Source organism: Urocampus carinirostris, chromosome 14 (genome assembly GCF_059441175.1).
Source record: "Urocampus carinirostris isolate Australia breed hairy pipefish chromosome 14, RoL_Ucar_1.0, whole genome shotgun sequence".
Taxonomy (NCBI): Eukaryota; Metazoa; Chordata; class Actinopteri; order Syngnathiformes; family Syngnathidae; genus Urocampus; species Urocampus carinirostris.
Genome location: NC_142362.1, coordinates 928,625 through 939,478, shown reverse-complemented (window position 1 = coordinate 939,478; position 10,854 = coordinate 928,625). Strand labels below are relative to the sequence as shown.

At 42.0% G+C, this 10,854-nt stretch overlaps 1 protein-coding gene across 5 annotated transcripts in view; it reads right to left on the bottom strand.

Annotated features, from left to right (window-relative positions):
* Positions 1–156: 156 nt before the first annotated feature.
* The window catches only part of LOC148352400 (mitogen-activated protein kinase kinase kinase kinase 4-like), an 83,233-nt gene continuing 72,535 nt past the window's right edge, over positions 157–10,854 (bottom strand). For all 5 annotated transcript variants that reach the window (XM_088353443.1, XM_088353444.1, XM_088353447.1 and 2 more), the window contains 7 exons: positions 8,570–8,713; positions 5,661–5,795; positions 5,483–5,583; positions 5,254–5,403; positions 5,029–5,188; positions 2,213–2,352; positions 157–743 (listed from right to left, as the gene is read on the bottom strand). In XM_088353443.1, coding sequence (XP_088209569.1) covers positions 660–743; positions 2,213–2,352; positions 5,029–5,188; positions 5,254–5,403; positions 5,483–5,583; positions 5,661–5,795; positions 8,570–8,713 — 914 coding nt within the window. In that variant the 3' untranslated portion in view covers positions 157–659. The remainder of the gene's footprint in view (positions 744–2,212; positions 2,353–5,028; positions 5,189–5,253; positions 5,404–5,482; positions 5,584–5,660; positions 5,796–8,569; positions 8,714–10,854) is intronic.

Below are 10,854 nucleotides of genomic sequence, written 5' to 3'. Positions count from 1 at the left end.
GAATCGAACTTGTGATCTCTTGATCCCAAGACGAGCGCTCTACCTCCTCAGCTTAATACCTGTAAAGATATATATCTCTCTCTCTCACTCTCACTCATACACTTTCTCACCAAGAATTGGTTTCCACCGATTCACAATGATATATTTATAAATGTCTTTTTTGTACATACACAACTTTATTGACTTTTTGGTACGCACAATTATCTGTGCAGACGGCACGTCGCCCCTTGTGGGTGGAAGCAAGCAAGACATGGGGGTGAATGTGCATCGGAAAAGAATCCTACTCATATTATTAAGAAGAAAAACAGAAAATGGGGTCAAACACAAAATCTTCACGCTCGTGTGGGAGGAAGAAGAAAAAGAAAGGAAAAAAAAACAAAAAACGGGGCGATGTCCTTTTTCGGGCTTCGTCTTCCCAGTCACACGAGAACACCGACACACATCGAAGGTTAAAACTTTTTCCGGCGCTTTAAAAGAGTTCCGGGAAACGACGAGCGCCGGGAATTTTTTCGGGGATTCCCCGTCTCCGGGAATTCACATTGGTCACCTGTTCCGAGTCCCGGTCCGTGGAGTCCGGTCGGGGTTTTGTGGAGATCCAGTGTTGGCGAAAGGCCGGGCGACGGAGCCAAAGGGGGGGACGGGAAACCGGAAGATGGCGCCTACCAGCTGAGCAGGTTGCTTCGGCCGAGGGTCATGAAGTAGACCTGACTGGACCCTCCGGAGCGGACCGAGGCGAAGAACACCTGGGAGCCCAGTTTCGGAATTAAAGTCAGGGACGGCGGAGAACGTTCTAAAGCCCGACCGGGACGTGACAATTCAGCTCCAATCCCGGACCAAGACCTACCCAAAGTCAATTGAATGCTGTTCTTGAACTCTTTTAAGAGGCAAGACTCTCAACATTTTGTCCCCGATTGAAATCATTACAGCAAGTGCTACTAACGGAGTTGGAACACACAAAAATAGAAGGTTTTGTATTCCTGCCTGAATTTCTTTATTTTTAAATAAATCCCTGCAGGTGAGTGTCGCTAAAAAACAGGTGAAACAATAGCTTGAAGCCTCATCTAGGACCATGTCAAATTGGATCACAATCTGAAAAACTAAACATAGTATTTTACACATTTAATTAAGGGTATGTCTAGGCTTTTCCGTTTGAAGATGACCAGTTTACAGCTCTAAAACATCCGCAACGGTGTATTTTACGTTGGCGTTTTTTTTAGACATTGTGAAAGAGTTGCAAATATTTGACTTCTCTTTCCTGAAGTAAATCCATGATTGTGTACACTTGCGAGTAATAATTGTGTGCAAAAGAAAACATGTTTTTTTTCTGCTGTGATTTCAATAAAAACATGCATAATATACACAAATTTAAGTTGAGAATTCTATTGGCTAACCAACGTGTCAATCACTGTTTGAAGATTTTTGAAGCCAAAGTAGATCGTGTCTTTCTTACGAATCTGTTTAATTATGAAAGGAAATTATGGGACAAAACAGACGCATTACATCAAGGACCATCAAAGAATGCTGAACAGCTAACAAGAAGGATTTTTTTTTTTTAGTTTTCCGCATTATAGTGTGTTTTGGAGTAAATCTTTTACACAGTTGGAGCTGACTACCAAGGTTTATAGTTTCGGACTGACGGGGATGTTTCTGTGATGAATACATTCTGAAATCATATCTTGAATCCAAAGAGTTGGTGCTTTCTAATGATATGTGGTGGGACAGATTTCAGTGACTGGTGACATGTGAAGACACGTCTTTGTCTATAGACAGTCTGACCATAACGTTAAGGGGTTAAAAAGGCAAGATATTATATCTTACCACCTATTTTAAGCACTAAATATGATACATTTTAAACACGGAGGTAGCTATGCATGCCTTCATCCCCTCTTGTTGAGACTATTTCAATTCCCTGCTCTCCGGATTTCCCCAAAAATGCTATCCCAAGCCAGCAGCACAACGTGGGCGGGGGTTTAGGATTACATCACACCAGTTTTACAACTGTGCATTAATAATCTTGCTGCTTTTACCAGTTAAGAATTTATTTTGACAATTTTTCTTTTAGTACATCACATATGTGTTTACAAAGTACTTTGAGTTGCGTTTGTGTCCGAAAACTACAAGATAAAGACAATTTGATTGGATCCACTGAGTGACAGCAAACCCTCTGAGTTTTGGCCTGGTCCCAGTTTTAAAATTTGGTGTACCATCTCACCTTGTCGTTCCTCTCGCACAAGAACTTGAGTCTCTGGGCTCTCTTGTGCATGAAGACGCCGTCCAAGTGGCCCGTCTCCACGGAGCGGATCTCGATGGCCTTCTCGCCCCAGCCCATGATCTGGTTGGAGCGGATGTAGGCTAAAACAAACAAACAAAAAATGTTTAAGACACACATTGGACACTCTCAGAAAACACATCAATCCAATGTGTAAAAGAAAAAAACCTCATTGTTTTAAGCCCTTCCCGTTCCTGGCTGAAAATGTCAATCCAGGACCCAAAGTTGATTGAAAGCTATTCTTGAACCGTTAAGAGAATATGAATGCTTTTTGCTCTCTTTTGAAAGGAAACACCATCAAATCTTGTTCCCAACTGAAATAAGTTCTACTAACATTTAGTAATCTACGTTGGACCACAAAGAAGGTTATAATTCTCGCCTGATTTTTGTTTTGCAAGAAAATGCCTGCAGAGGAGTGTCGTGTGGGCATCTTGGCTGGAAAACAGGAGATATTAGTTTGAAGCCTTACCTGGTCCCAAGACTAGTTTGATCACAATCTGAACCACTTAACATTTTTCATTGAATTAAAGGTATGTCTAGATGTTTCCAAAAGTGGACATTTTTTTTAGATATTTTGAAAGAGTTGTAAATGTTTGACTTCTCTTTCCAAAAGCCAATCAATGAATGTTTAATAATGTGAGTGTGTATAAATAGATCACAGACTGCGTAGCGCATGTTTATTTTCGTCTCCGATTCGAATACTCCAAAAAATGGCATCAAATTATGTCGGGAAATTCACAGGCTAACCAATGTGTCAATCATGATTTAAATCGATTGGTTGAAGCTACTCAGACCTACAGGAAGCAATCTCAGTTTTATCAAACAGGCCCGTACAGGCTAATGCAGGATGTAGACCATAAAAAAGCCTGTTATTGGCTGAGAGGGGTGTCAATCAAAAGGTCAGATGTCAACAGCTATATTTGGAATAGTTTAAAGAGTCTTTTTATTTACAAACGGAAATAATGTGGCAAAACGAACAGATTACAACAGGGACCGTCCAATGATGTAGAAATACTTTAAGGCGGATTTTAAGTTGGATTCTCGGTCCTGGATGTAATTGAAGCCATAATTGTTGACATCCAACTCATTTGATGATGGACAGGGGACATCATTGGTGAGCTTCGTCGGCTTGATAGTTTTGGGGTACATTTTGAAATGGTCATTATATCTTGATTCCCAATAGTTTGCACTTTCCAAATATTGAGCCCTGCGGAACATTACAGGATAACACTGAGGTCTCAGAAGTCATATCACCGTTTTTTAAACACAATGCGTTCTATCGAAGAGGTAGGATCTGAACCATGAGAGGACGGTTCCTGAAAGACCCATCCATTTTTCCAACTGAAGATTTTCCGGTCCTAAGTGTCCCTTTTTATCCTTCAAAAACGTGTAATAAGAACCATACACAGGGTAGGATATCGGGATCATACTCATATTTTATTCATGCAGCCCAAATGATTAAAATTGGATGATTTCATAAAATTTTCACTTCACAACTGCTATTTAAGGTCAACTAAAACATGGTGCCAGAAAACATCCAAAAATGATTCATTCGGAAGGAGGGAAATTATAAGTAAATGGGCTGAGAACCAGCAGGAAAAATATGTGTGTGTCTGAGTGCGGAGTCAAACTTTGGAATAATTTGCAAGACGAGACCAAACAATGTCCAACTATTCACGTCTTCAAATTGAAATACAAAAAAAACATTACTGGCGAAATACAGGGATGAAGAAAATAGGATATGAGTGAGATTGGAAATACTGCGTTTACAACTGTTATTATAAATATTGTGTTTATTCTTATTGTTGTTATTATCATTGGTGCCACAGTGATGTTTGGTAACTAAGCGCATTATGACGTTGAGGGATGGGTATTACGAAAATTAGTGTATAAAATATGTGATTATTGTAATTATTAGAATTATTGATATCTGACATATGTAGTAAGTATATCCATGAGATTTTGTTATATTAGACACAAAAGAATGTATTTAATAGGGAAGATGAAGGGGTAGGGAATAGAAGCATTTGCTTCTTACTACCCCTTTTCCAACATATTATGTAACATAATTTTGTTGTTGAGTTATTGTTTTTGTCCTGTTTTTATTTTAATGTTCGAAATCAAGTTTTCCTTTAATTAAAAAAGCACTGAGATCCAGCAGTGGCAACAGTGAGATATATACAGTAATCCCTCGGTTTTCGCGGTTAATGGGGACCAAGACATCCCGCGAAAACTGAAAATCCGTGAAGTAGCGGCGCCCACACACAATTAGCCGTGTTTAGGTAGTACAAACAACCGCTCGCTTCTGGTATAATAAAATCAAACTTGAGATGAAATGTGACAGAAGAGAATATACTTGCGTCGCATCACTGAGTTCCTCCTCGATAAACTGAGCGACACATAAGAAGGGGGTGAGGTGGGAGGAGTTGAAGGAAGGGGGGGTGAGCGAAGCGGTAACTCACCATGACTAAGCATTGTGTCAGGGCCTCCCCCTCCCCTTCACAATAAGAGTGTCCACACCGTATCCTCAGTTGACATAAGCTCACGCTCAATGGCGTCAAGTCAATAAATGCTTTTATTGAGAAGGTAAGGTATATTTTTTAGACCCGCGAAGCTCTGAACCCGCAAAAGTGGACTTGGCGAACTAGCGAGGTTCCACTGTATATCATAACTTGATCAAAAAATAAAAGCAAAATATGCAAAAACCATAAAATTACAAAAGAATCTGTGTAATCCGTCCAATATTTTTAGTATCTCACCGACTGAGGTGGGCATCTCCCCCCACTGCAGCACCACGTCCTTGGTGATGCGGCCGTAGGTGTTGACGTAAACGCCTTCGTCCTCGTAGCAGACCAGCAGTTCGATTCCGTCCGTGTTGGGCAGGATGATGATGGCGTGGGACTGGATGTGGGTCTGGATCTGCAGACCGGACGGCATCCGCGTTATTCCCCGGCCTCGCTCGCGAGGGAAACGGGCGGTCTTACGTGGGTGGGCAGGTAGATGTCGTAGACGGCGCCAGAGTCCACGTCCACCGCGTGGAAACCTGAGTAGGAGCCATAAATCACCTTCAGACGCTGGCCTTCCTCCACGGTGAGGTCCACCAGCAGAGGCTTGTGGACCAGCTCACCGAAAGACTGCAGATCAGAGCCCAGAAGTAGAAAAATTATGGACAAAATCTACAAGAGGAGACAATATTCTGGATGAACACTTCACCTTGAAGGCCATAAACTTGTGGTAAGGTTTAGGAGCCCAGGCATAGACCTCCACAGAGTTCTTTAGGGCCAAAACCAAGAACTTGATCCTCTCATACTTGACTACAAGTCAGAGATTCGTGTGAGAAAAGTGTCGCGATGGCTGGATTGGAATCTCAGGTGAGGTCAGAGAGACTCACCGACTTTGTAGTGGACGCAACCTTCCAGGTCCCCCACGGTGGTCCATCCTTGTTTCTTCTCCACTTCGGGATCGTTGTGGAGAATCTTGTTCCGCAGCCACGATAAGTAGTAAACGCGCAGCTTGTTCTTTTTACCTGGACGACGTTTCAAAAAAAGGACAAACTACTTTATTATTTTGGAAAATGCACCACGGCACATCTGGTATGGAGCACATTTTCAATTGCAGTACATAACTGTAAAAATATATTTCGGTTGTAAATGTTAGAAAAACACATTCAAAATACAAACCAAATTCATTAAAATAGGTCCTTATTTCGTGCTAAAAAAAGAAGAGGAAATTATGAGGAAAAAAAGTCAAGGAGTAGAGGAAGTTTTTCGAAAAGTTGTCTCCATTAAAAATATATTTTTTGAGAAACAGTGTGAAATAATTCAATCGAGGGACCCCAGAAATGGTAAAGGAAATATTCGAGTGGTTTGAAGCCAAAATGGATTTGGAGTGTCTCGGCTAAATGATCGTTTGCAAACTGTCAACATTGCACAAGCAAATCAAAATATGAAAAAAAAAATATGAAAAAGCTTCACTGTTTCAAAAGATTTTATTTCCCCTTATGTTCCTGCTTGGAACCTTCGCTCTGAAACTGCTACTAGTGATCCCAAGAGCTGTGGAATGCTTTACCCCGTGAGATTCCATCTGCAACCTCAGTGGTGTGTTTGAATTTCATCTTAAAAGACACTTGTATTCTATAGCTTATGAATGATGTTGACCTTATTAGCAAGCGGTCAAGTGGACATTCTGTTATTCCCAAAATTTGATGTTGATGATGTCTTTGTATCATCTAAGACTTCTTATGTTTAAGGGCGCCACAAATAAACATGACTTGACTAAAGGACAAAGCAAGCTTTATTTACCAGTGAAGCTATAGCCCACATCCAAGTGGCCAGAGAAGGAAAAAGAGGGAAAAAAAGTGGAAGATGGGACTCAGTGAGCATCACATGCAGGAGTTAAGAGGTGCTAAAACCTCCACAGGGACAAGCTACCTCCACAAAATCCTCATTCTTGCTACTATTGTAGTGAGAGGGCGGTCATTTTCTGAAGTTGTGTCATCTAATTTTACATTTCTAAACCCAAAAAAGGTTTGTGAGAGAGTATATGCTTTTTTTTCCATCACTAACTGAATCAATAGTATTTTATTCCAAATAATGCATTTTTACACCACTACGGTTTGCTAATTAACAAATGACGTGTATCAAAGTCACAAAAATTCCGGTGTTTTTGTTGACATTGATGATTCCGAGACACGACAGATCCGACAAAAGGTGTCTGGCGCGCGCAGATGCTGACGAAAGCTTCCGTGACGTCAGACGTTTCTACCGCAAAGCGTTTCGGCTTCCTTCCGTCTTGGAAATAAATGCAAAACCTTGCTAGAGGACGATAACGCAACATCCTCTGACTTCGAACCTGTGTGTTGTCACACTGTGCTCCACTTCACGTCGTTTCACAATGAGTCACAACATACACCTCTTTCAAGGCAAAATTCAAGCACTTTCAAGGCCAATTTCTTAATTTTTCCAGTAACTTCAAAGGAAGGAATCCATTGCCGATTCAAAGGTTTTGGTTAGTACATCTGCCTAGCACGCGAAAGGTCTCGGGTTCGAGACCGAGGGGAAACAGTTGTTGGCCTGCAGAGGGATGGGCACCATCAGGCTGTACTTTCCCAAGACACACCACAGGTAATGCTACCCCTAAGACCTTAGTGGTTAAGGGACCCCACACCCCTGTTACCAAGGAATATCACTGACATTGTACACACATATTTTCCCTTAATATAATTAGAATTATTATTTTACAATATTTCAAACTTAGTATCCCTAATGCCCCCCAATAAGCAGGTAGGCGCCTTGCATGGCTGACTCCCGATTGGTGTGTGAGTGTGTGTGTGTGAATGGGTAAGTGTGAAGCACATTGGGAGGTCTTCATTGACTTGAAAAGCGCTATAGAAATGCAGCCCATTTACCATTTGTTTGATTTTCATGACTAAAATAAAGCCACTATCTTGCTGCAAGCTCATACTTTGTGCTATTTTGATCCTATCTAGGATCTACAATCTTTTCGTGCCAAAAGACTGCTAGAAACTGATATGAATTCTGCCATTCCGCTTCAACAATAGGCTACGTCACACTTGTTTACAAACAGGCAAAGGTCTCTAGAAGTGTAGTTCAATACGGAAGAAAAAAAAGAAAGAAGGTACCACATGTATAAAAAGCAATTCGATTAATTGCATCTTTTGCGCGTTTTTCAAAAGATCTGCATCCAAATTGGTTAAAATAGACTTGTAAATATTTTATTTTATCATTTATTCATACCGCTGAAGAGTTTATATTCTTATTTATTGTTTTGCATTTTCTGGGATTTTGTGTTGTTGTTCGACTTTAAATCCGTTTGTTGTCTAAAAAGCTAAAAAAAAATTGGATTTTAGACATTTTTGGGTAGATCTGTGAATATTTTAATCATTTAGAAGCCAAAAGAGCCGTCTCTTCTCAGTGAGCTGAGCCAAAAGAGCTGGTGTTACGAATAAAGATGTCCTCTTGGGTGCAACCAGTAGGGGGGGTGACGCTTCACATGACTACGCCATATGAGAGGAGGCGTGGCGGCCTCATTTTCAAGCATTCAAAAAAAAAGATTCTTCTTCATGAGTTGCGTGGTCTTTAAAGTCAAGACTGCCAAGAAACATCATAGGCAACAATTTCAAGCACTTCACCTGAAATTCAAACATTTTCCTGACCTTGAAAACACATTCAAATTCAAGCATTTTCGAGGATTTTAAACCTTGATTCTAAAAAGCTTTGATCAAATATGATGAGAGGAAACAACACACAAGGATTCAACAATGAACAAACGCATACGTACCTGATATAGTCACGAGGACATTGAGTCCTTCCAGCACGTCCATTTGCTGGAAACGTCTCCGGTTGATGAGCGGGTAAACTTTTCCCTGACCGCTTCGGTCCAAAAGCATCAGTCCGCTTTCGGTCCCCACCAGCAAGTTCACCCCTGTCGTTTAAAAAAACCACGAGAAAACGTTGTTGTGGAAATTAACGATGCACCCTAAGGAACATTTGGGGCCGAAAATGTGGAAACTTTGGCCCCAAAAACAAAACAGCGACATAAAATTATAAGAAATATATAGTTTGCACTGACTCGTTTAAAAAACACAATATCATGTTAAATAACTGTTTGGCGTATTACTAGCTAGCAAAATAATAAGGATTTATTAAAATGCGCATTTTTAGGTAAAATTTAGTCATTTTCGGTTGCGCGCCGTGTTATTCAGCGGCTTTAAAGTAGCGCCCCTTCTCTGCTTCGTGTGTGTGTGTGCGCGCCGCGCCTCGCAAAAGGAGATCCGTGTTTGAACCCAGCCACAAAAACACTAGCGCGCGATAAATGAATGAATCACAACAGCTCCCTCAGCAAAAAAATATTGTTCTTTTCAGCCAGCGTGGACAGATGACTGAGGCTTTGTGCAAAAAATGATCGTGCTTGTTTGTGCATTACGCCTCGAGAGCGTTATACCTCGCACAGCAATTGTTAAACGTTGTTAGGAGACGAAAAATGAACATGAATTCAAGGCGGAGACATTAAAACGCACTGTGTCCAGGTACGGCAAACAATTACCCTTCAGTGGTGGTTCTAAAAACGCCACCACTGAAGCAAGCTATCACATTGCTCACTGCATAGCCAAGCAGGGAAAACCATTTACTGATGGCAAATATATTAAAGGTGTGTGTTTCAAGTTTTGATAGTTTTTATTGAGTCAGGATGCTCTCTATGGTGCCCCTGTAGAATGTGATGAGGGAGGGTGGGGGCCGGTGGGCTCTCCTCATCCTCCGCAAGAAGTACAGGCGCTGCTGTGCCCTCTTCACCAGTGATGCAGTGTTCACAGACCAGGTAAGTTTGTCTGTGATGTGCACCCCAAGGAACTTGGTGCTGCTGACAACCTCCACAGCCTTGTTGTTGATGAGAAGTGGGGCATGGTTGGGCTGGTTTTTCCTGAAGTCGATCATGATCTCTTTAGTTTTTGTCAACATTCAGGACCAGGCTGCACCAGCCCACCAACTGCTCCACTTCCTCTCTGTAGGCCAGGTCGTTGTCGTCCCTGATGAGGCCCACCACTGTTGTGTCGTCCGCAAACTTTACGATGTGGTTTGTGTCTGACCTAGGGGCGCAGTCGTGTGTCATCAGGGTGAACAGCAGGGGGCTTAGGACACAGCCTTGGGGGGAGCCCGTGCTGAGGGTGATAACATTGGAGATGTTCTGACCAAGCCGCACTGACTGGGGTCTGTCAGTGAGGAAGTCCAGCATCCAGTTCCGCATGGGGGTGTTAAAGCCCAAGAGTCTCAGTTTGTCTACCAGGTGTTGTGGGATGATGGTGTTGAATGCTGAACTGAGGTCCAGGAACAGCACCCTCAAAATGGGTGTCCTCCTCCTCTAGGTCTGTCAGGCTCAGGTGAAGAGCAGAGGAGATGGCATCTCCGGTAGGCAAACTGAAAGGGGTCGAGTGAGGAGGAGAGACTGGAGGCTATGTGCTCTTTAACCAGTCTCTCAAAGCACTTCATTATAATGGGAGTCAGTGCAACGGGCCGGTAGTCGTTCAGTGATGAGATCAAAGACTATTGCAAACTATTATTACAGACTATTGTGACACCATCCCCTCATGATTTTGTATAATACCAACAGAACCTTAATATCACATCTTAAGCTAACAGGGAGCCAATGCATGTTAGCTAAAATCGGGGTCATGTGATCAAACTTTCTTGTCTTCGTTAAAAGCCTCGCTGCAGAATTTTGTACCAGCTGAAGGCTCTTGATTTTGGACTTCTGGGGACCAGAGAGTAGTGCATTAGAAGTCATCGAGACGGGAAGTAACAAAGGCGTGAATTATAATCTCCGCATCTGACGGAGACAGCATAGGACGAATTTTAGCAATGTTGCAAAGATGGAAGAAAGCTGTTCTGACACCTACATTTTTCACGGAGTCACTCTGGGTGATATTACATTTGTCAATGTTCAGAGCAGTTTTTGAGAACAAGTCACAGATTTTAGATGGACCAATCACTAACATTTCGGTCTTTTCAGAATTCAGGCGCAAGAAGTTGAGTGACATTCATTCTTAGATCTCAGTGAGGCAGGCCTCC